This window comes from Aplosporella prunicola (assembly GCF_010093885.1).
Source record: "Aplosporella prunicola CBS 121167 unplaced genomic scaffold K452scaffold_17, whole genome shotgun sequence".
Taxonomy (NCBI): Eukaryota; Fungi; Ascomycota; class Dothideomycetes; order Botryosphaeriales; family Aplosporellaceae; genus Aplosporella; species Aplosporella prunicola.
In genome coordinates, this window is record NW_022983545.1 from 835,843 (window position 1) to 858,241 (window position 22,399).

At 49.8% G+C, this 22,399-nt stretch overlaps 9 protein-coding genes across 9 annotated transcripts; 6 read left to right on the top strand and 3 right to left on the bottom strand.

The window, feature by feature from the left end:
- Window positions 1-874: 874 nt before the first annotated feature.
- On the top strand, window positions 875-3,202 carry K452DRAFT_55698 (uncharacterized protein). The gene is made up of 9 exons (XM_033546840.1): window positions 875-1,093; window positions 1,152-1,246; window positions 1,299-1,388; window positions 1,449-1,531; window positions 1,593-1,973; window positions 2,040-2,059; window positions 2,109-2,243; window positions 2,291-2,485; window positions 2,557-3,202. Exons 1-9 carry the CDS (start codon window positions 956-958, stop codon window positions 3,064-3,066), a joined length of 1,647 nt encoding a protein of 548 aa, XP_033396138.1. The 5' UTR covers window positions 875-955; the 3' UTR covers window positions 3,067-3,202.
- Window positions 3,191-7,100, bottom strand: K452DRAFT_55747 (uncharacterized protein). Its single transcript, XM_033546841.1, has 2 exons — window positions 6,258-7,100; window positions 3,191-6,204 (listed from the first exon to the last, which is right to left on the bottom strand). The coding sequence occupies exons 1-2, from the start codon at window positions 7,009-7,011 to the stop codon at window positions 3,338-3,340; spliced, it is 3,621 nt and encodes a 1,206-aa protein (XP_033396139.1). The 5' UTR covers window positions 7,012-7,100; the 3' UTR covers window positions 3,191-3,337.
- Window positions 7,101-7,418: 318 nt separating this feature from the next.
- K452DRAFT_319910 (uncharacterized protein) lies at window positions 7,419-9,152 on the bottom strand (the record flags this gene model as incomplete). The annotated part of the gene is made up of 2 exons (XM_033544275.1): window positions 7,419-8,397; window positions 8,456-9,152. 2 exons carry the CDS (start codon window positions 9,150-9,152, stop codon window positions 7,553-7,555), a joined length of 1,542 nt encoding a protein of 513 aa, XP_033396140.1. The 3' UTR covers window positions 7,419-7,552.
- Window positions 9,153-10,859: 1,707 nt separating this feature from the next.
- K452DRAFT_319911 (GMC oxidoreductase) lies at window positions 10,860-13,134 on the top strand. The gene is made up of 4 exons (XM_033544276.1): window positions 10,860-11,411; window positions 11,461-11,490; window positions 11,539-12,926; window positions 12,978-13,134. Exons 1-4 carry the CDS (start codon window positions 10,978-10,980, stop codon window positions 13,022-13,024), a joined length of 1,899 nt encoding a protein of 632 aa, XP_033396141.1. The 5' UTR covers window positions 10,860-10,977; the 3' UTR covers window positions 13,025-13,134.
- Window positions 13,135-13,293: 159 nt separating this feature from the next.
- Window positions 13,294-13,946, top strand: K452DRAFT_360039 (uncharacterized protein; the record flags this gene model as incomplete). Its single annotated transcript, XM_033546314.1, has 2 exons — window positions 13,294-13,392; window positions 13,452-13,946. 2 exons carry the CDS (start codon window positions 13,294-13,296, stop codon window positions 13,944-13,946), a joined length of 594 nt encoding a protein of 197 aa, XP_033396142.1.
- Window positions 13,947-14,281: 335 nt separating this feature from the next.
- K452DRAFT_289166 (uncharacterized protein) lies at window positions 14,282-15,475 on the top strand. Its single transcript, XM_033540781.1, has 4 exons — window positions 14,282-14,489; window positions 14,514-14,547; window positions 14,632-14,914; window positions 15,006-15,475. The coding sequence occupies exons 1-4, from the start codon at window positions 14,304-14,306 to the stop codon at window positions 15,184-15,186; spliced, it is 684 nt and encodes a 227-aa protein (XP_033396143.1). The 5' UTR covers window positions 14,282-14,303; the 3' UTR covers window positions 15,187-15,475.
- Window positions 15,300-17,140, bottom strand: K452DRAFT_335591 (uncharacterized protein; the record flags this gene model as incomplete). Its single annotated transcript, XM_033545228.1, has 4 exons — window positions 15,300-15,529; window positions 15,575-15,980; window positions 16,034-16,779; window positions 16,909-17,140. The coding sequence occupies 4 exons, from the start codon at window positions 17,138-17,140 to the stop codon at window positions 15,414-15,416; spliced, it is 1,500 nt and encodes a 499-aa protein (XP_033396144.1). The 3' UTR covers window positions 15,300-15,413.
- A 1,377-nt stretch (window positions 17,141-18,517) lies between these two features.
- Window positions 18,518-19,130, top strand: K452DRAFT_289168 (uncharacterized protein). Its single transcript, XM_033540782.1, has 3 exons — window positions 18,518-18,694; window positions 18,757-18,857; window positions 18,922-19,130. Exons 1-3 carry the CDS (start codon window positions 18,590-18,592, stop codon window positions 19,067-19,069), a joined length of 354 nt encoding a protein of 117 aa, XP_033396145.1. The 5' UTR covers window positions 18,518-18,589; the 3' UTR covers window positions 19,070-19,130.
- Window positions 19,131-19,518: 388 nt separating this feature from the next.
- K452DRAFT_360043 (uncharacterized protein) lies at window positions 19,519-21,369 on the top strand (the record flags this gene model as incomplete). Its single annotated transcript, XM_033546315.1, has 1 exon — window positions 19,519-21,369. One exon carries the CDS (start codon window positions 19,519-19,521, stop codon window positions 21,346-21,348), a length of 1,830 nt encoding a protein of 609 aa, XP_033396146.1. The 3' UTR covers window positions 21,349-21,369.
- Window positions 21,370-22,399: the final 1,030 nt, after the last annotated feature.

Genomic DNA, 22,399 nt, shown 5'->3' on the forward strand with positions numbered 1-22,399 from the left:
GAATGTACGGCACGGGGTTATTTTTTTTCTTCATACTTTAGATTTACGTTTACTTTCTTGCGGACACCCGCACACGACTGCACATGTCCATTTCATTTGTTGAAGTCAAGGGAAGGGAACAGCATTCCGACAATGGTTTTCTTTGTAGATATTTTTAACGGCGTCGTTTCAAAAAGACGAACGTCGGCGATGGCCTCTGATCTTGGGGCCCTTGCCCTGATGTACATTCTACCAGACACCGCAGAAAGTTCCACGCCACGTCGCCCCATGGTCCCTGCAGCGGCGCGGTAGGGATCGCCCATGCCACCTTGGCTGGCAACATCGTGTTGCATACGGCCCCTTGGGGCGGCGATGAAAGCAGTCGAGGGTAAGTACGTATGTATAAAAGGATGGTATACCTATCTAGACGTGTATTTCCCTTCCCGAATCCTTGAGCAATCACTAGGTAAGTGAGGAGAGCTGTAGTGGCGCGCCTAAGCTTTTGGACGTGGGGGCCATGTGTGGCACAGATGGTGGGGGCCAACGGGCGGGGTGCCAGCGGGAGCGTGGGGCACGGTAACGGCAAGTGGGTATTGTTGCATGTCCGTGCCTGCTGTGCCGCCCGACAACCTAGCAAGCAAGCGGAAATGATGAGACTTTTTCAGCCCGCATCTCCACTCTACCAACGACCTGCTCTTTGAATCCCTCAATCTCCAAGCGATTCCATTGACGAATCGCTGCTTGCTGCCTGCTGCCTGCCCGGCTATCCAATACCCAGTATTATTATCGAGGGTCATACGATCGTCCATGTAGCCTTTGCCGCCCCAGCATGCGTTTGCAAAATAGGATCCGGTGCCTTCTGCCTGGGAATAGCTAGCACCATTATTCAGAGGGCCGGGGACCCTTAAAATCTTTAGATCCTGCACTCAATTTACGAGTTTACATTCGAGACCCGTCTGCTTCAACAACCAAAGCCATGTCGGAACTTCATGAGCTGGATAGCAAAGATGGAGTGCACGAATCGCAACGCGATATTTCGCGCGAAGACGGCAGAGGAGGTGTGGACGAAGACCGGGAAATCCTCGCTCGTCTGGGAAAGAAGCAGGTGTTGAAGGCATGTTGCGGCGGACTTCGCTCCAGATCCAAGACAATCAGCTAACTCTGGCTTCTAGCGTGACTTTGGCTTCTTGTCTATGCTGGGTTTTGCTTTGACGGTTTTAGCTACCTGGGAGGGTTTATTGACAACCTTCAGCCAAGGATTACAGAAGTAAGTGCTGCGGATTCCAACCCGGTCGAATGCGCGCTAACCGTCAATACAGCGGTGGGCCGAGTGGACTTGTCTACGGCTACATTATCGTCTGGGTCGCAACTATGTCCTCATTTAGCGTTATTGCGGAATTGTCTTCAATGTTGGTCTTCCCACCTACACACACACCTTTTCCTCAGCTTGATCTGACATAAGACTGCAGCGCGCCAACAGCGGGAGGTCAATATTATTGGGTAGCGGTTTTGGCTCCAGCTTCCTCTAAGAAGTTTTACAGTTATATCACTGGTAAGGCTAAATGCCCAATTGACAAGAGGAAGTTCTAGAACAATTACTAACCAAAACTTAGGGTGGTTAACTACAATTGCTTGGGTTGCAGCCACGGCCTCAGGTGGCTACCTCACCGGCACAATTATTCAAGGTTTGATTGTCCTGAACAACATGGATTCATACGTTGCCGAGGGTTGGCACGGCACCCTCCTGTTCTGGGCCTGCGTCTTCGTTGCTCTGTTCGTCAACACCGTCATTGGCCGATTGCTGCCGGCGATCGAAAGTTTGATGCTGGTATTGCACGTACTCGGATTCTTCGCGATTCTGATCCCGCTCGTCTACATGTCTGAATCGGGGTCGGCCGAGTCTGTCTTCAACACTTTCTTGAACGAAGGCGGTTGGCCTACTCAAGGTCTTTCATTTTGCGTCGGGATGATGGGTTGTGTCTATTCTTTTGCCGGTAAGCATGCAAAAGGCATCTTTTTTACGAAACTTTACAAATGAACTTAACTAATATTTAATTTAGGAGCCGATGCCGCTGTTCACGCAAGTATCCCAGTTACATGCGACCATGCGATTCACTGACCTCTTATAGATGTCCGAAGAAATTGTCAAGCCGGCAACGAACGTACCTCGCTGTATCGCAACTAGTGTCATCATCAACGGAGCCCTCGGATTCGGCATGCTCCTTGCTCTTCTATTTTCCATTGGAGACGTTGACGCGGCATTGGTATGTGCCCTTTGAGCGATGACAGAAGATCTTCTAACGTAGCAAAGAACACGCCGACCGGTTATCCCATGATCGAAATCTTTCAGCAAGGCGTTAAGTCCAACGCAGGAGCTTCTGTAATGGCATCTATTGCAGTGGTGCTCGCACTGGCGTCAACAACGGGATTTATTGCTACTGCGTCTCGTTTGACATGGGCATTTGCTCGTGACAACGGTTTGCCGTTCTCACGATGGCTTAGCAAGGTATGATTCCAGAGCACAGACAGACAAGACAGGACTGTCCCAGGTATATGATGCTGACAATTCTTCTGAAGGTCGAGAAGAGAACCCTTATTCCGATCAACGCGATCATAGTCGTCACGGTATTGCCTTGCCTCCTCGCTCTGATTAACATCGGTTCCTCGACCGTTTTCAACGACGTCATCTCCCTTGCCGTCAGTGGATTCTACGCGTCCTACCTCGTCCCATCCGCCCTTCTTCTCTGGCGCCGCATGACGGGCGGCATCGCCAACGCCACCACCGGCTCTGGCATGCACGCCATCGACCTAACGGATCCTGAACGCCCGCAACTCGCCTGGGGCCCGTGGCGCATTCCCGGCATTCTAGGCACTTTGAATAACGCTTTCGCTTGCCTGTGGATGATCTTCCTCGTCTTTTTCAGCTTTTGGCCTCCTGCAGTCAACCCATCCGCCGCGGACATGAACTACGCCGTACTAGTAACTGGAGCTGTTATTATTTTTAGTATCTTCTACTATCTCGTCTGGGGACATAAGACTTACCGCGGACCTCTTGTGGAAATTGAAGTTTCAGGAGGCAGATCGTGAGAGGCTTGATACATAGGCCAGGAGTTCCGGGTTGCTGATTATTTAGATTTTTGTTGCATGGTTTGGCGTTGGAATTACCCTTCTATGGATAAAGAAATTAATACCAGTGGAATTCTGGTTTGGTTGTAATTAGGCCATGCCGACGAAAAATTACCTTCAGAATTCGACCATGTACGCCTCTACAAGAGAATAAACAGGAAAGAAAGAATTAATAGATACTCAAAGAAAAAATCCTTACTCCTTCTACCCTCTCAAATGGTATCTATAACATTCATTCCGCCTTCCCAATGTCTACACCATACCTCCTACCCTCCGTACCCTTCTCTCCCCACCACCCCAGACTAAACAAGTACCCGTGGAACACGCCCCGCTTCTCCAACTCCTTGTCATCGCACCACTCCGCCCCGGGGGGAATTACGTCCTCCTTTAGCATCGCGGCCCCGGCAATTAGGCTGCCCGCCGCGCCAATCGAGCACGGGTTCTTGGGCAGCACTTCCCCCGCTCGGTTGTTCATCGCCCAGACCGACACAGCCATGCACAGCACCAGTGCGCCGAGCAATGCTTCTAGCACGCGTGTCGAAGCCGCGGACTGCTGCAGTCGGAAATGATTCGGTTGTATGATGGTGGCGGAGAGCGTAGGTGCAGTGTCTATTGGAGAGGACTTGCGCGCCCCGATATTCAGGACTTGTGGGTACATCAGCCGCCAGTACCACTCGAACTGCTGCACGAGCTTGGGAAAGCCCTTCTCGCCGGTCAAGTCCTCCAGGCGCAAGCCATCGTTGTCTGCGAGTTCGAACATGATCGTAAAGAGATCGCTATATCCGTTTAGGGGCCGTGGAATTCCCATTGACCCGGAAACGTCCATCAAATACGCTAGAGATACACTGCCATTGGGTAGGCGACGTGCAGTACTCTCAACAAGATTAGTTGAGATGATGTCGAAGTTAGGCAAGCTGAAGCGCGTTTCGACATTGACTTGCTCAAGGTAACCCTCACACAGGGTGGCGTTGAGATCATAGCTGCTTCCATATACCGCCACCAGCAAGACTTTGTCGTGCGGACATGTGTAGGATTCCAGGTTGGCAATATTTTGGCTTGCGTTGTAACCGATACTCCAGATGCCTTTGTCCCATGATATATAGGTGGAATTGCATTCAGAGGCGTAATATATGTCGACTTCTGCCGTTGGAAACGAACCCGATTCGTCGTCGGTATAGTATGTGCGATTCATTTGATCTGGCTGGACGAAGGTGCAATTAAGCGATGGTCGCAAGGCCGGGACGGTCGCAGTCAGGTTTACAGGGCCCATGGCCGAGAGCTCGGCCTCTGACAAAGAGGAAATTGATAGTTCTGGGAACACAAGACCGTGCCTCGTCCAGTTGGGGTAGGAAATACTATTATTGATCAGCATGTAGGAGATGAAAGCAGACGTTTCTTCCCAAGATCCATCGGTTTCGGGCTCCGGCAACAGGTGATCCCGGATTTTTAGCGATACGCTTTCCGTAGCCGACGATGATTCGGCATAGTATAGACCGCTGGTTACAATGGTTAGGAAAGGAGTCAGAAGCAATGCCAAAGACATTGCAAGAATGGCCCAATGACGCTGAGAAATTGAGCGGTAGATTGCGTGGAGTGTGAGAAGGGACTGTGGATCGTTCATCAAGGTACGGCTTGCAGTAGACGGTGAAATCCGAAGCTCGTGGTAGACGAGCATTATGTTTGATGAAGAGCCGGTCATGCCGACGAGCAGTTGGACAAGGATCATGACTGCGGCCGGGATATAAACCCAGGTGTATCGAATCGAGCCGCGATCTTCTACCTCCATGAGGCCGCCATGCTTGAGGGATTGTTGCAGCAGCAATTCCAATGCTACAATGATGGCCACGAGGAGGCAGATAACGAGGAATTTATGAGTGGCCGTCAAAGAAGAAGGGTGCCACCACTTGACTCGATGGCCCTCGGCATCTTCGCTCTGCGGTTGGTCAGACTCTTTGAATCTAGATACCTCGACGCTAAAAGTCTTCCCCATTTCTGTGTGGGATATTTGGCTTGTACACGATGCGTTCTCGAATGCCTTCTTCATAACCGAGATTTGAGCGCTTCCCATGCCGGAAAGGTACTTCGCTAGGTTATGACTGCGAGCGAGGATGGTGGCTAGCCCTCCAATGGATCCGGGATCCCTGCTGACAACTCCACGAGGAGCGACGACACTCAAACCAGCTGTCAGAGGTATCAAAACAACCAAAATTCCCAGCATCCAAAAGAATGAAAGCTCTCGCACTCGGATACGTTGTTCGGTTAGATGGACTGTCGCGTTGTATCTCTGTGAGTCCGGAACCATAAGCTGTGACTTGGCCATTTGGGCAGCCAAGGTATTGAAAAGATCAGTCAAACCATCTTTAAGAATCTTCGGATCCATCAATGATGCTGCTAATTTTCGCTTTAAGAATATCATTAGAATAAGAAAGAGAGAGTCGAATTGGTCATCTTCAGACTTGTCTGAATAGACGCCTTGCAGGTTAACCACATCCGAGAGCAAGGCATCCCAAGTCGTGACATACTCGCCATCGTGATGTGCGGTACCTTGGATAGTCGTCATACGAAGGATGCGCTGAATAATGTTTATCGGGGCAATATCCGGCAGGTGTTGGTCTGGAAGGGAGGAATCGCCCGTGCGCTGAACACTAAGTATAGATTGCTCGTTGTCAAATGAAACCGTCGCAGGAGCAATTGTGTAACTCGGCTTGCACACAACTACCGAAAGGTAGGTTGGATGTTTTGTGTCCAGCTCACCCAGTGGATGTAGGGCCTCATGGCCTTGTGCCACCCTGCCTGTGAAGAAGGCGGCATGTAGCTCTTCCTCTGGACCGTCACGGAGTGCTTCGACACTGTTGTTGCAGGAAAGGAAGTCGCTCGACATGAAACGGAAGTTGTGCGACTTAGACGGACAGCCATCTTCCCACTGCCAGAGTTTGACGAAATTACACGACGGCGTGGTGAAGTGAATTTGCATCGTAATAAAGTCGTCTTCCCAGGTTTCCTCGTCAGGACAGTCACTTAGCCGCGTGACTTCGGCAGTCTCACAAGCCATGTCTGCGCTGAATGCGGGGAGTATAATGTCGGCGGTGTAGTTGTTTTCTGGGATGGGTCAGGACATTGAAGGCACCAACATTTCAAAAAGTGCAACTTACTTGGCATGTTATTTTTAAAGTCCAGGGTAGGTACCGCATACTTCTGTGAAGTACCAAGTGGAAAAGATTTGTTGTATATTGACATTGCGACAGTGTCCCAGAGAGGCAAGCCATCATCGGATGTCAGGTTATAGTTGCTCTGATTGAAGCTGTCGAGAGCCGTGACGGGCTTATTTCCTCGAGATACAGTTTGGTATTGGAGAACAAGAAGACCAGTTGAGACCAAAGTGAGGATTTTGATCAACAGGGAAACTGTAATGGAAAAAACCACTGGGAAATGACTTGAGCGCAAGGACTTGTACAAAGCCCATATCTGTGTCTCAGACACATAGTCGAGGAACAACGTTGATGAAGCTTTGGATGGCCTGGATCGCAATATTCCCCAAGGCAACATTTGCTTTGACCGGTGTTCGGCTTGCCCCCAAAAAGCGGCCAGCACGGAGAGGATGGCGGTAGGGCCATACGTCCAGAGATAGTGCAGTCTTGATTCCGAGGTTGCTATGCCGTCTGATTTTCGGTCGACGACGAGGAGTATGACAATGCCGATGATCAAAAGAATGTAGGAAAGAATAAATGCTGCCAAGGTTCCTCTGCGTAGCCAGAAAGGCGTCCACATCTGCTCGTTTGTCGACTTGCTATCAGAAATTGGGATCGAAGTTTCTGCCAGGATCATCCCATTTGCCTTCAACAAGGAATCGGCAGGCGTTGGCTCGCCTTCCGCCATGACTGGGTTGTTTGGCGACGACTGGGTCATAATGAAGGGTGTGAGACGATCGTGACAGTCTCGGGAGCGAAACACTTAGTAGTTACACAACCACACAAGGCTTATCGGCCAAGGCGCAGCAGCAACCCCGCTCCGTAGTTAATGCGCAGTCAGCCCCGGCGCGGTCAAGGTCTTGGCGCAGCAAAGATTTTCACTGCAGCCTAGCAGCATGGGAGCAAATCGCGGTCGACGTCGATTTTGGCCTCATCTGTATATGAAACGCCGTAAACCGTTATTCTCGGCACGTTTAGGTGGATCTCGGAATTTTCGGGCAGGTCGAGATGTGCCGTGCAATTGGTGGGGCGCGGCAGCGGAACAGGCGCCCGTGTAATTGGACCAGAGTCGTCGCAAGCGAGTTGGCCGCCTGGCCGGTGGTGCGAGCAGTGGCGTGGCGAAGCGGAAAAAACAAAATAAGGGATGCCAGTCCTTAATATTAGCCTAAAAGCTAAAAGCAAAGAACAGAGCCGCAGAGCCTCAACACCTACTGGGAAGGTGCTCTGCCTTTGGCGCATGGGAATTGCGCATCACTGCTCTAAACAGAACGCGCTCTTTTCAAACGGTCCTCGCGCAGCCCCTCCGCACCTTGCTCTGCTGCTTTCAGACTTTGTTGCAGAGCCGAGAGCCTTCGCTCTTGTTCCACAGTCTTTTCCTCGACCGCGCAGGCGGCATTGTCCATCATTTCCTGTACTTGCTCGTCAAAGTCATCCAGTGTCTCCTGCTTCTCATCATTCATATCTCTGATGCACTCTTCGCTCACCCCCTTGATCTCAAGCAGCATGTCATCGACATTATCTCTCAGTTGCAGTTCCGCAGCATCGTGCGCGTCTTCTACGGATCCCACGAAGTTGTTCATGGTGTCCTCCACTGAGGGCTGAATTAAGGCAGGCAACTTCGCATCAACCATGGGCTCGAGTCTTTCGTCGACATGATTAGCGAGGAGCGGGTTCAGCAAGTCTTCATTGGGTAGCTGTGGTTGCATCATGCCAGGCCGTGTCAACTCTTTTTTGACTGCTTCATGAATAGCGCCGGGGAGAAATTCGCGCACAGCAGAAGACACAGCTGCGTGGATCCCCGCCATGGCCTCCTGCACGGCTTTGCGCACCGCTTCGTGCACCGCTGACTGGCATGCTTCCCGAATGTAGTCTTCAATTGCGTGTTGATAGTTTGGAAGTGGCGAGGACGTGCTTTCGTTAAGCGGCGGGCTCTGAAAGGGAGATCGCGGACTTTGGGTCCGCCTGCCAGTGCTCGGTTCTGACAGATCTTGCGTGGTCGACAGGTCTTGCGTGGTCGGAGTGTTCAGCTCAGTGGGTGATGGCGGAGGCGGGGTTTCAAGAAGAACCCTTTTAGGCGGCGGTGAATCAAGAGCTAGCGATGATGCTAATAAGTATGAATTAGCATGCATTCGATGGCAGACGTAAGGAAGACCAACTCCTACGGGCCCTTTTACTATACGCTGGCGGCGGTGCTTCTGGCAGCCCCTCCGCCGTTTCTTCAGCCGACCCTTCGACCAATCCTTCCTGTGGCATATGGAGATACCGCCAGTCGGACATTTGCACACCTCGACCGCCACCCAACCTGCGAAGGTCTGTGGGGAACGACGCGAGCAGAGCGGTTTGTGCGAGATTGACGATCTCCTCCACACCCTGACGTTGACCGCTCGTGACATGGTTGGTCGCAAGACAGATTCGAATGTCTGTAGCTTTACAGAGAACGGCGAACGCGGAGAACTTTTGTCGAGACGCGTCCTTTGGCAAGAGAGGCGCGGTAGTGATAGGGCTGATCACACGGCCTGGAGACCTCAATGATATAGAAAGGACGACGACTTCCGTTGCGGACGTGATTGCCCCATCACGGATAAGTTTGGATGTGACTTGAGCTGACACAGCGTTCGAGTCGAGTGAGATTTTGTTAATGTTGTCGGGCTGGAAAAGTAGCGAAAGCGACTGGGGGGTGTCAAAGCCCTCAAGCTGCGCGACGTTTCTGAGGCCGATCAAGCACTGCCTGGCAGGCTTGTCGAATTTGACGAAAAGGTCAAAGTATTCGCAGGATTCTTGATCATTGGCGGCATGAGCAATAGCAGGTCGGGAACGTATAAGCCACGAAGGCGGAACAGCCCTGTTACGGGCTGGCATTGAATTTGTATCTACGGAAGTACAATCATCAGCACATGACAATGATGACATGACATGCTTGTACAGATTCCCCCGACAGTGCGGGATCCCTCCCACCCGGGCTTTGTATCCTTCGAGCAGCCCTGACTCGACTCGCAGCACCTGTACCCATCCAAACACGTATTCGTCGAGCCATGGCCTCCGTGGAGTGCGACGGCAGGTGGATGGGAGATGCTGCGAAACACGCGAGAGCATCGTGTCCTGCGCGGTCGCAATCAAGTCTAACGACTCTGTCCGACAGACGGAACATTCCAGCTTGAGCAGAAAGACAGGACGCGACCGGGCGGTCGAAGGCTCTGGCGACGTGCAAGCCGTGTCGGCCGGCGACTGAAAACGTCCCAACTCCAGGTTGAGTTGGAGAAGGTCCTATGCGTTCATAGGAATGGCGTCCCAGGGGCCAGTGCGGACACGACTGCACAAGGACAAGGGAAAATCAGAAACCGAGACCTACTGACAGAGTTGTGAGCAAAGCGAAAATAATTGATGAGAGAGATAGAGATACAAGAGATGGATACGACGATGAGTCGGTGGGTGGTGGTGAGGTGGAGAAGGGAGCGCGTTGCGCGTCGCGCGCGACCGGTGGAAGTACTTCGGACACGTGGAGACGTGATTTGCCGAACAACAACCGACCCCAAACCCCGCATCTTGCCTCACATCGCATAGTCGTCACAGAATCTGCGTACTACAGTCCTTCATCTACTGTGCACCTGCGGTCATACTCGGGAACAGCTGCTCTAAGTGTCAGCAGTAGGACATCTCGCGCCACAATGTCAAAGTCACAGTTGTTTACAACTTCGGTAAATGTTTGCCAGCACCGTCGGATAAGCTCGTGACTTTTTGACCACAATCTTCAGGTCTTCAGTGGCCTAATCCCCGGACATCCATTGACTCATTACAGCAAAGAAACAATATTTAGCTTTTCAGTTGCGATTCGCCTCAAGTAACTCGAAAGCAGACAAACCGCGACAAACCGCAATACTCTTTCGGTTTCGGTTTGCGACGAGGATATAAAACAAGTTCAAAATGAGCCTTATACAGCTTCTGGCTCCTACTCGACAATTCCGGTGCACTGCTATCCGTGCGAGTCGATCTCCCACGTTATTACTACCAGGTTTTTCAACCCCGCCAGGTATCATTGACGAGTACCTTCTACTATTTGTTTTGTGTCGATTCAATGCCTTGTTGGGACGCACTCCCGAGGTGCCAATAACTTTTAGATCCAACGCAACACCTACATCGTAATTTTGGGGCGTCAATCGCACGCGACGAAACCAATCAGAAGGACTTACTAACCGCCCCCATGTTGGCCTGAATATACATGTACGACTGTCAACGCAAGTCGCAACAAGGACAGAAGAGCAAATGGATAACTGGACGAGTGAGCTCAATGGGAATCATGGGCCGCTCTGTGTTTATCTGGATCTCAAGCATACAAAACCAGGAACATCAACTACAAACCTAAGATCCCGCCGGAGCGGGAACTCGGAATGCGATGCTTACACTACCTGCAGGAGGAGCCAGGGTCCCTGCCTGAATGATATTTCGATAAACGCCTCCGTGTATCCGTTCCGCATTTGGTGCCACCCCTGCATGCTCTCCCCATAAGGTCGCAGTATTTATCGGGGGCATTTCTGTTCTGCTAATATCCATCACAACACCTCGTCCCATCAGGCCTATGCCTCTTTACTTGGAAGTGCCAGCGAAATTTGCTAGCATTGTGGTCTTTTCTATTAAGTGTTGGATGTGATTGCTTGTACACTAATTGCTTAAGCCCTCTTTTGGTATCATGCGTCTTACTTTCTCGTTTTTCTGTGCCTTTCAGTTCGCCCTCGCTATACCAGTACTAAACCCTATCCTGGAAGTAATACAGCAAGTCACAAGTGGGAAAGGCCTTATTGAAGGTACATTTGGCGCTCTTGAGGGCGCCCTCGGTCAAGAGGCAACTTATGACTACGTGGTTGTAGGTGGCGGAACAGCAGGCAATGCCATTGGCGTCCGCCTTGCGGAAGCTGGCCATTCGGTAGCTATCATCGAAGCCGGCGCATACTACGAATTGGGGAAGCCAGTCCTCGGAACTACACCTGCAGGCGATATCATCGGCATCGGTTCTTCTATCTTAGACTCCGACCTGCTTGTTGATTGGGGATTTGTCACCGAACCTCAAAGCGGTGCCAATAATCGCAAAGTCCATTACGCTCGCGGAAAGGCATTGGGTGGATCGTATGTGTTTTAATTCTTACTATAAGTGCATGGTTGACAATTTTCGCAGATCTGCTCTTAATTTCATGATATATCAAAGGCAAGGTAGTCGATTAAATGGCAAATAACATGAACTCACATTCTCTAGGGGTACTCTGGCGTCCTATGAACAATGGGCTGAGGACGTAGGCGATGACAGCTACACGTTCGACAAAATTCTTCCATATTTTGAACGTAGTGTAAACTTCACTGCTCCCAACACAGAGACGCGTTTAGGAAATGCAACGACTTTATACAACGAGGACGTTTTCAGCAGCAATAACCCTGGTCCTGTTTCGGTCTCCTACACGAACTACGTATCTCCTTGGGCGACATGGCTCGAGAAGGCCATGCATGCGATTGGCATCAAGCAGACACAAGATTTCAACAGCGGAAATCTCATGGGTGCACAGTATTGCTCTGTCAATGTAAGGCCTTCGGACCAAACGAGAAGCACTTCGGGGGCATACGTCAACAGCGCTATCAACAACAAGAACTTAAAGGTTTACCTAAATACGTTGGCCAAGAGGATTCTTTTCGGTTCAAATAACACAGCCACCGGAGTTGAGGTCTCCTCCGGTATCGTCACCTATAAGATTCACGCATCAAAAGAAGTCATCCTCTCAGCTGGAGCATTCCAGTCTCCCCAGTTACTCATGGTGTCCGGCATTGGCCCTGCTTCAACGCTCAACGAGTTCGATATCGACGTCCGGTCGGAATTACCAGGTGTGGGTCAGAACATGTGGGACCATATCATGTTTGGTCCTGCCTATGAAGTGCAGATCCAGACCTTGGACAAAGTCCTCCATGACCCACTGTACTTGGCCGAGGCTTTGGCCGAGTACATCACCAACCACACCGGCGTGTTGACTTCCAACGTCATAGAGTTCATCGGCTGGGAGAAACTATCAGAAGCTGCGTCTTACCGGAGCAACTTTTCCGATCCTGCCCTTAACGATCTCGCATCTTTTCCAAGCGACTGGCCTGAAGTTGAATGGATCAGCGGCAACGGCTACATAGGCTCCTTCTGGTTTCCCGCTCTTCAACAACCTCTTAACGACAAACAATATGCTACCATACTTGGGGCTCTAGTTGCTCCAACGTCTCGTGGAAACGTCACCATCAAATCCACAGACACTTCTGTCCTTCCTAGCATAAGCCCTAACTGGCTTACCACGAAGACAGACCAAGAACTTGCCATCGCCATGTACAAGCGAATGCGCGAGACGTGGCATACGCAAACTCTTCAGGAAATTGTCATCGGAGAAGAATACTGGCCCGGAAAAGAGGTTTCGACAGATGAAGAGATACTCTCCCTCATTCAAGACACGTTCATGACCGTATGGCACGCAGCATGCACCTGCAAGATGGGTAAAAGGAATGATAGAATGGCCGTGGTTGACAACAAGGCGAGAGTTTATGGCGTTGGAGGTCTGAGAGTTGTGGATGCGAGCGCTTTACCACTTTTGCCACCGGGTCATCCAACCAGCAGCATTTGTATGTTCTCTCGACGCTCACTGGAAATACTGTTGCTGACCTTTATTGCAGACATGCTTGCTGAAAAGATTGCTCAATCTATTATCGATGGGGATTGAGATGATGGGGCAGTCGCAGTATAGGCTTCAAACATTGTTTGAAATTTTTGCTGTGGTAATCTAATGTAAGTCGGAATAATAGACACGGAATACAAAGGTGAACTGCGGCCAAGTCTTTCAACCAATACTTTTTTTCTTGAGTTTGCAATTGCCGAATGTTCCTTTTTAAAGTTCAACATCGTGGGGGCCAAATGATGAAAATGACTCGACATTGGAAATTATATTATAAATGCCTCGGCCACCCATCTCTGATGTCTCTTCAACCAACAATGAACGAGGACCTAATCTCCATCCTTTGCGACGAGAGCTGGTACTATGACCAGAAAGGATTCAACGATGTCTTGTTCAGGAAGGATGGAACGGGCGAAGTAAGTCTACTGTCTACGTCGCGTTCCCTTTGATGAAATCAATTTCAAATGCTGTGCAGATTGTATTCCGCGGCGAGACGACTATAATGATTGCCACAGCGTTCCATTGGAAAGTCTTCTCCCAGTCCATCAACCAGGGAGCGAACAATTATCAAAAAATCCCCCATGTTATCGGCCAGTTGGACATCGAAATGACAATCACAAAACGCCGACTTACTCGATGGAAAAAGCTGGACGAACTGCAACTAAACGAGGCTTATCTTACGGAAGACGCCTTTATGCCAAAAACGTATACCATCTGCTTAGAAAAAGGCAGCTTCCTTACACCTTGGGCCGAGTCAAACTTTAAAAAATTCCCCTCTGCGCCTCCGAGATACGCACTACGTCTAAAATTTGACAAGTCGCCGTATCCTCCACGGCATGAATTGAAAAATCCTGAAGGAGGACCGGAACAGGTGAAAGTGTGGGACTGGAAAGAATTCTGTAATCGCGAGCTACCGGAGGATCAATGGGTTGGACCTACTTTCTGGAATACCAACTGTATAGTTCAATAATATTGTGAGTTTTTTCATGGAATACATCGTATGGAAGAAGCTATCTCGTTCCAGGAAATTGCTTCGATATGAGCATTGTTACAATGTAACCCCATCTTCAGCAATACCTCATCATTTAAAGGTACTACTCGCTGCGTTTACACATCGAAAGGAAAAGCGAGGCGATGCTAGTATGAATGCACGTGTAAGTCCAAATCTTTGTGGGTATCACCAGGTCAATCTTTGTTGCTTACCAAGAATCTGAGTAAGAAGCCAAAAGAACCTGAACTATCTTAGTGCTGACCCCCGCTACCCCTCCACTAGATTTATAAACAAGAGCCCCTCCCATCATTATCCTCATCTTTCACCATCGCAAACATGGCACAAAACAAGCTGGTCCTTATTTTCGGCGCCGGTCCTAACATCGGTGCTGCAGTCACGAAAACATTTCGCTCCAACGGCTACAACGTAGCTCTGGTCAGCCGCAAGGGCGCTTCCGATGATGCTGACCTCGAGTGTCAGCACTTGAAGGCGGATCTTACGCAACCCCATGCAGTGGCCGAGGTGTATGAAGCAGTACAAAAAAAGCACGGATGCGCACCAAATGTCGTTATCTACAATGGTAAAAGTTTTCCTTTTTTAGCCCACGAGTTTTAATCTTATCCACTGCAAGAAAATTCTAGAACTGGCTAACCTTACAATGCAGCTGCATCGGTACACTTCTCACAAATAGACAATCCGCTCAACATTGAGCAAACGGATTTTGAGGCAGACCTTGCTGTCAACCTCGTGTCGGCTTACGTTGCGGCCCAATTAGCCGTTATTGGGTTCGAAAAGCTCCCAGCGGACATTCCGAAGTCCTTCATTTACACCGGCAATGCATTAAACGTCACACCGCATCCTCTTGTTCTCACACTGGGAGTGGGCAAGACCGCCATGGCTCACACAATCGAATGCGCTGCTGGTGCTTACGCGGCCAAAGGGTGGACGTAAGTAGCTACAGTGTGGACAAGAACATCTCTTTGGCATAGTTTAGCTCGGCTCTTGAATGCTTACTGATTGCTGTGTCATATCTATTAGGTTTTACTACGCTGATGAGCGTTTTGAAGACGGTAGCCCAGTCCGCGACCAAATAAATGGTCCGGCGCACGCAGCGAGGTTCTGGGAGCTCAGCCAGGACAGAACACAGCATCCTTGGATGGACACATTTGTTGCAGGCATTGGTTACAAGAAGTTTGAACCCAAACCATTCTCCCTCTAAATAAGAAAGTTCAGGATATCGTTGGATTCTGGGTTCACATCATGCGGGAGTCTGTTGAATGACACGAATTTCTCAACGATAACCGATGTTGCTTCAAAAAAGCACATTGTAGCTACCCAGCGTAACGCTGATAGCATCTCAGCTCAGCGAAGTAGTTGTTCGCATTCTATGGTACCATCTCAGCGTGATTGTATTTCCAGGTCCTTGCCTAATGAGAGTATTGATGATCATCCTAGGTTCCAGTACGATAGATTAAGACCAGCGCATCCACTGTCATAGACCGTGGGCGAGATGAACTCCGCAGTGGGCGTGTTGTTGTATCCAAGGCGAATTAAAGAATTGGCTATAACAGTTAGCACAATTCAGGTAGAACGCGCGTTAACCGTACCTTTGCGATCATACTGCGGCCACATTAACTCCGTTGTTAAACCGCTGGTTGGGTTGGCAGCAAATGTTGCCCAAGCCTTCATCATCAAAGCCTGCATCTCAGTCTCCTCTTTTGTGTCGGGTATTCCGCTAACATCTGCTGAGCCTCCAAACACCATCTCGAGATCTGAGCCGTGGTAGGCAGAACTGTTGGGGTACAGACGGAGATTATCCCAGTCGGCCATGTAGCGGAAAACCCACATTGGGACCCCGTTTTGAACGCGATTCGATGCCTTAAAAGCATCGGGACAAGTGAAGTCTTCGAGCCCAAACTCGGCCCATTCGTCATCACTTAATACGCTGCCCCTTGCGTATGCAGTAACTCTGTAGAAGCCGGCTTCCCAGTCTGTATCGCCGGCCATGTAAGGCTACTCAAGTTAGTGAGAAACATTCCACCAATGAGATAAGAAGCACAACTCACAATTTTGGCAAATTTCCCCGTAGATGAGCGGGTAGCATACTCATTGGCAGTGAGGACGAGTTTATCATCGATCGTCGGTTGAAATGGTGGTTGTTGGCGCGCCTGAGGTCCAATGGAGGGAACCTTTGCGGCAGCGGCTTCAATTGTAGCAAAGTCGACGCTCTTCATACAGTCCATAACATCGCCTGAACTGCCGCATCCAACATCCTTCGCTACAGTGTACCAGTTTGACTCAGCAAAGTCTTCGCTGTTGACGACGAAGCTTAGAGCATTTCCTGAGTGCGAGATTATGCCGGAAAGAATTGGGTCTTCGATGTAAGCGTAGGACCAAAAGTCAACAGCAGCACCGCCAGCAGACTGGCCAAATAGAACAATTTTCCTAGGATCACCACCAAAGGCGGCAATGTTATCGCGCGCCCACTCCACGGCCAAGCGCTGGTCGAGCATTCCAAGGTTCTTCTCAATCCCTGGTGCACCGGGAAAGCCGAAGATATTCGTGCGGTAGTTCAATGTGACCACAACGACATCTTCAGCATTAGCGAGGTATTGACCGTTGTAGAATTTGGTGTTGGTTTCACCCGTGACCCATCTGCCGCCGTGAATGAAGACCAGTACCGGTTTCGATGTCTTGTTCGTAGCCTTGGACCAAACATTAAGCGTCAAGCAATCCTCGCTTTGAACATGGTCCGGACTGCCGATGAACTTGGCGAAGATGCGGTTTTTCTGGGAAGTCTGATCAGGATAATCTCCAAGAGGACTCTCTGGTATTGGGCATCCGCTACAGTTTGTTAGTGAAGTACTTTATCTTAACTCGGCTACCTACGGAGACTTCGCCAGTCAACAAAAATGGTTAAGAAAGCTATATCGGATCCAACGTACAAAGCTCGACGCCACGTATACGGTCCCGTTACTTGCGTATTTTTTGGGTGCGGCAAATCTCAAAGGCCCGACTGGAGGTTGAGCGTAGGGAATACCGAGATACTCAATAACATCGCTGCGATTTGTTGCAAGATGTCCTATAATGGGCCCGTTGGATGTTTTCACAGTAAAGACGTTTGCAACTAGCGGACAGGCAAAAACCAATATGGAAAAAATAGGAGTCTTCATGTTGACAGTCTACGAGGTCGTGACTTCGTGAACGGTGGCGGCCTCCACTGTTAAGTACCCGAGGGCGGAGCAAAGCGGGGCTCCGCGGCTCCACGCCCGTGGTCTGATCACCATCGCAGTATGCAGCCAACTACCGAAAATATGTATTGCAACGAACGATTTTTACGTAGTGGAAAAGTTTTCGCATCAGGGGTCTTATCAGTGAAGCCCTGCAGCGGCCCCACAGCACAGAATATCTAGGATTGGGGAGTTACGTAGAAGTTGAATATTGTATTCTTCTATAGTATACTCAAAATGCTTGCGTACTTCCCTGTTGCACTGTGCTTGTCAGTCACAGCGCTCAGAAAGCATGAGAGGAGGAAAATCAAATGCACAAACATGTGGGTATTCCAATTCCAAATTCCGATTCTTCACCCGTTGTATTTACCCAGAAGGCTTCTTGAAAACCTCGATTGGAATGGGAGAAGCAATGCCGTTTCGCGAGCCATGAAAGCCTGAAATAGGAGAATTCCTAAGCTTGCCAAAATAAAATGACATACAAAGCTTTCATGTCGCTAAATTGCAGGTTCTACTCTTCGGTCACTGAAAGAAACATCCAATTCGCCCAATTCTTTCTTTGGGTGAGGCAATTACCTTGGACAAATATTTTGTCGCTTTGTTTTGGGTTGCAGGCTACTACCGGGTTGTTGACTCTCGTATGTATGGAAGGGATCTGCCTTAAGTTTTCCCCCATTTTGGCCATGGCCATTAGCTTTTGACTTAAATGATGCAGCTACGTCGTTTTGACAAGTTGAGTAACGAATACGAGGACTTTTACCAGATTTTTCGCTACTGAGATAAAAATAGATTTAGAGCCTCAGCCACTTACATGTGATGTGGTGCTCAGCCCACCTGTCGGCATAAGGGATTTTTATCATAACCATGGTAACTTCTCGATCTTAGAAGATGATAGACAGTACCGTTAAGCCGTAGTCTTATAAGTATAGGATTCTTAGGTATCCTCGGCTCGTGGAACTAGTCTAGTAAGTAGGGCTTAGTATCTGCTAGCTACCGAATACTCTTTTCGGTTAGCGCTTAATCAGCTCTACGGCCTCGTGTTTACTTTTCGATAAGCTCACGACCTGTTCAGCCCCTTACGTTTAGAATACGATGTTCTGACTTTACGCTTATATCTGTGACGTGTCTTCATGTGACGTGACTTCTTGTGGTGTAGCTTGTAAGAGCTACTTAACTATAAAAGCGTTGCAATGAATCGAGCATTCTCTTCAGCACAGCTTCCAATTCATTGAAATACTACCAAAGCAAACTACACACGAAAGCACTATGTACTTAACTACAATCTCTCTCGGTGCTCTCGCCATTTTTTCTGCCGCCGTCAAGGCGGATTCCTTCGAGGCCACGAACATTGACGCCTCCATGCCCCTTGAGGGCCAGAATCCACTTACAAACATGGCATACTTGTCATTTGGGATACGCGACGAGAGCCCGGCTAGCCCCGGGTCGTCCAGCTGCATCACTGGGTGGGACTACCGCCGACAACCACCACTTTACTACGTAAGAAACCCTTAGGTGCGCACATCGTGTATTTGCGCAAATGCTGATGATGCTGTTAATAGACCGATTGCTCCCCGAACTCCTACAAATTCTTTGTTTCTAGCTATAATAGCAACAAAGACTTCGATCTGGAAGTCAGGCACACATGGGAAGAGACCAACAAGTAAGAAATCGACTGTTCTGGTTTGAAATGATGAGCCAGTTGCTAATTTCAAAAAAAACAAAAGTACGGGTAAATTCACCCACGAGAAACGGGCAAAAGCTGAGATAACTAGCGACACGGGAAGCTGTGGTCCCGATAATGGTGGTATTTCTCGCTGCACATGGCCTTCAGTCAAGTTGGAAGTTTACAACGACACGGTAACGCCGATTTAGGTCGACGTGGTAAGGACCTTGAAGCGGAGCGACTACAAACTGGTAGTAATAGAGCTGATGTAAAGCACTATGAATAGTATATAGTTTTGGGTGAGAAAGGGATGAAGTCTTCTTACAATTATCAACAATGCCTTTCTGGTGTTACGACTTTGCAAAGTGACTTGGAGACATTTTCTTTAAATCGCACTTTGGAATATTCTACAGCGATGCAACTTTTCTTTTCTTTTCCAACTAGAGTTTACTTAAAATCCGCTATATAATATACCCTAAACCCTAAGCCGAGCCGAGGCTAATGCCGAGCTGTAAACACTTATGGATAACTAAACACACTAAACCCCGCTTCTGTCGGATCTCGGCTGGTCATTAATATCACGTCACCTCATCCACAAACTATCATGTTATAAAAAGAGAGCTTGGCTAATAAAACCATTCGCCAACAGATTTCCAAAATGGCTGCACTTCCGAACGGGATACTGGTGGAAGCCGAAGCATTCGATTCGTTCGGCGGATGGGTGCTGGACTCGCAGTTCGAGCTGGAGATGGGCTCACCCTACCTGCTGGCGCATGGCAACGGCAAACCAGTCGCCGACGCCACTACAACCATTACCGTTTCTGGAGCGACCGAATACAGCGTCTGGGTGCGCGCCAAAGACTGGGTGTCCAGCCACCATCCGGGTCGGTTCCAACTCCTCATCAACGGGGTCGCACTTGACACTGAATTCGGAGCCAATGACCAAGACTGGAGCTGGCAATTTGGAGGGCGAGTGCAACTACAGGGTGAGACGAAGCTTACGCTGCACGACTTGACGGGGTTTGCTGGACGGTGCGATGCGGTTTTCTTCGGTCGCGACGACACGACTCCTCCACCCGGCGGCGTGGACGAGGAATCGCGAGCGTGGCGGCGGCGTCTGCGCGGCCTACCTGATGTCCCGGTCGATGGCGGGTGTTTCGACGTTGTGGTTGTCGGTGGAGGCATTGCTGGATGTGCGGCTGCGCTGACGGCGGCGCGACTGGGCGAGCGCGTGGCCCTGGTCCAGGACCGCCCTTGCCTGGGCGGCAACGCGAGCGTTGAGACCGGACTCAGTCCGCGTGGCGTTACCGGGCCCCTTATCAAAGAGCTCTCACAGAGGCTGGACAACGGCCATATCTGTGCGCAACAGCTGCTTGAAGCCGAACGCACAGCAATCCTCTTCCTCGAGCACACCGTCTTCCACACCGTCACTCGGGATTCCACCATCCTGGCAATTGACGCACGCCATGGTCGCAACGGCCGCGAGATCCGTCTGTCTGCACCCGCCTTCATCGACTGCTCTGGCAGAGCCTGGCTCGGCATGCTCTCAGGCGCTCAGACACTGTACGGCCAAGAATCCCAGGCCGAGTTCGGCGAGAGCCTTGCTCCGGTGCACCACGACAACATGCACCACGGCAACACTGTCTTCTTCCGCACCCGCATGGCCGACAGGGCCGTCTCGTTCCCCGCCGTGCCGTGGGCCACCGAGGTCGCCAAGGACTATGCCGACCTAAATGGACAACTCGAGGAGCCCGGCATCGAAAACGGATTCGGCCCTGCCGTGGCCCCTCCTCCAGGTACCCAACCCTCCGTTTCCAAGGCTATGAAAGGACCTCTCACTCACTTTTGGGAGTACGGCCAGTTCCTTGATCCCTACACCCAGGGTGAGGCCATCCGCGACCACTTGCTGCGCGCCATTTACGGCACCTTCGCCAACGTCAAGAACATGGCTCCGGACACCTACCCCAACCTCGAGTTCGACTGGGTGGCGCATGTGCCTGCTCAGGGCGAGTTCCGCCGCTACGAAGGCGATCATGTCCTGACCGAGAATGACATTCGCAACCACACGCACTTCGATGATGCCGTGGTGCAGAACGGCGGGCCATTATGCCTACACTACCCAGGCCATGCAAAGTACGATTTCCGACTGCGACACTGGGAATGGGATTTGCGCGACATGAAGCCGTACGACGTCCCGTTCCGCTGCCTCTACTCCAAGAACATCTCCAACCTAATGATGGGGGGCAAGCACATAAGCGCTACTCACGTTGCGAGCTCCAATACTAAGTTTATGGGCAATGGCGGTCAGCATGGCATTGCGACGGCGGCTGCAGCCAGCTTGTGCAACCGGTACCTTTGCGCCCCCCGGGACCTTACTGCGAAGCATCTCCCCGAATTGAAGGTCTTGATCGCCCTATTTACTGGGGGGAAGCGGTACCGGGTCGACAAGGAGGAACCTCTGCAACACAAACCGCAATCTAAACTTTAGATAGAGTAGACTATATAGAGCTATTTAACAACGCGTATCTTTATAAATTTAGATATTAGGCTATAATAATATAGTTTTACGAATATTATAGATTGAGTTGAGATGAGTTGAATTCATTTACCCTAACCCATCGCCCTGAGCGATGTGTAGGCTACGACTATTTAAAGAGTTTTGCTACTAGTTTACATGTGATTTGTTAATCTGGGAGGAAAAGGGAAGGTAAAAGGAGCGGATAGTAGGGTAGGAGGGGATAGTAGTGTAGAGATTCTATACTATAGGATTATCTCTATTCTTAAACCGTTGTAAGTCTTATATAAAGCTTAGCACGGCCTAAAACTATAATGCTATTATCCTCTAATTATCGTCTTTACTCTAGGTAGCTACGGTATTACTAGGTAGCTTCCTACTAAGTAAGGCTGATAGGCTATTCTTTTTTAGTCTACTATCTTAGAGTATCCTCTATCGGCTTTCCTAGAGTAGGGAGTACTAGAGGAGAATATAAGGAACTAATTCGACTTCTCTATATTCGCATTATTTATTATTAATCCGACCTATTCTCGTGCGGTATTAGTTAAGCTAGTAATAGCCGGTTCGTAGCTAGGTAAGGAGGCTAGCCTAGTTCTATAGGAGCTTATTATATAGGTACCGGGTATAAAGGCCTAGCGGTACTATATTAATACTTTAAAGGTATTATATAACTTTCTCGAGGTAGAAGGGAACGTAATAACTAGCGCTCCTAGGTGTCACGGGTTTCTAGCGTGTTCCTTGCAGATCCTACCAGCAAGCGCTAGCTGACGGTTTGTCTTTGTTTGTTATTTGCTAATTGTTGTTTGTTCATGTTTCTGATGGTTTGTCTTATTTGTTATTTGTCAATTGTTGTTTGTATTTGTCTCGCTCGTTATTTCTCGCTTAGCGCCTAGCGCCTGCCAGCGAGCCATATATATGGCCGCCGCCTCTCGTTCTCTTCCTTTCCTCTTCGTACCACGTCTTGTAGTTAATCCTATATAATCTGATTTGAATCCGCCTTACTGCCGTGACATTACGTGGTACC

What these genes read in the sequence shown, in the direction of transcription:
- K452DRAFT_55747 (XM_033546841.1), bottom strand. Translation starts at nt 7,011, where the DNA reads ATGACCCAGTCGTCGCCAAACAACCCAGTCATGGCGGAAGGCGAGCCA. An exon ending in CTTTAAAAATAACATGCCAA is followed by an intron (nt 6,205 to 6,257) that starts GTAAGTTGCACT and finishes GACCCATCCCAG; the next exon opens with AAAACAACTACACCGCCGAC.
- K452DRAFT_289166 (XM_033540781.1), top strand. Translation starts at nt 14,304, where the DNA reads ATGGCACAAAACAAGCTGGTCCTTATTTTCGGCGCCGGTCCTAACATC. An exon ending in AACCCCATGCAGTGGCCGAG is followed by an intron (nt 14,490 to 14,513) that starts GTGTATGAAGCA and finishes GTACAAAAAAAG; the next exon opens with CACGGATGCGCACCAAATGT. An exon ending in TACGCGGCCAAAGGGTGGAC is followed by an intron (nt 14,915 to 15,005) that starts GTAAGTAGCTAC and finishes CATATCTATTAG; the next exon opens with GTTTTACTACGCTGATGAGC.
- K452DRAFT_289168 (XM_033540782.1), top strand. Translation starts at nt 18,590, where the DNA reads ATGGCATACTTGTCATTTGGGATACGCGACGAGAGCCCGGCTAGCCCC. An exon ending in GACAACCACCACTTTACTAC is followed by an intron (nt 18,695 to 18,756) that starts GTAAGAAACCCT and finishes TGCTGTTAATAG; the next exon opens with ACCGATTGCTCCCCGAACTC. An exon ending in ACATGGGAAGAGACCAACAA is followed by an intron (nt 18,858 to 18,921) that starts GTAAGAAATCGA and finishes AAAAAACAAAAG; the next exon opens with TACGGGTAAATTCACCCACG.
- K452DRAFT_319911 (XM_033544276.1), top strand. Translation starts at nt 10,978, where the DNA reads ATGCGTCTTACTTTCTCGTTTTTCTGTGCCTTTCAGTTCGCCCTCGCT. An exon ending in GGAAAGGCATTGGGTGGATC is followed by an intron (nt 11,412 to 11,460) that starts GTATGTGTTTTA and finishes CAATTTTCGCAG; the next exon opens with ATCTGCTCTTAATTTCATGA. An exon ending in AATTTCATGATATATCAAAG is followed by an intron (nt 11,491 to 11,538) that starts GCAAGGTAGTCG and finishes CACATTCTCTAG; the next exon opens with GGGTACTCTGGCGTCCTATG.
- K452DRAFT_55698 (XM_033546840.1), top strand. Translation starts at nt 956, where the DNA reads ATGTCGGAACTTCATGAGCTGGATAGCAAAGATGGAGTGCACGAATCG. An exon ending in TTGTGTCTATTCTTTTGCCG is followed by an intron (nt 1,974 to 2,039) that starts GTAAGCATGCAA and finishes TATTTAATTTAG; the next exon opens with GAGCCGATGCCGCTGTTCAC. An exon ending in TCTCACGATGGCTTAGCAAG is followed by an intron (nt 2,486 to 2,556) that starts GTATGATTCCAG and finishes ATTCTTCTGAAG; the next exon opens with GTCGAGAAGAGAACCCTTAT.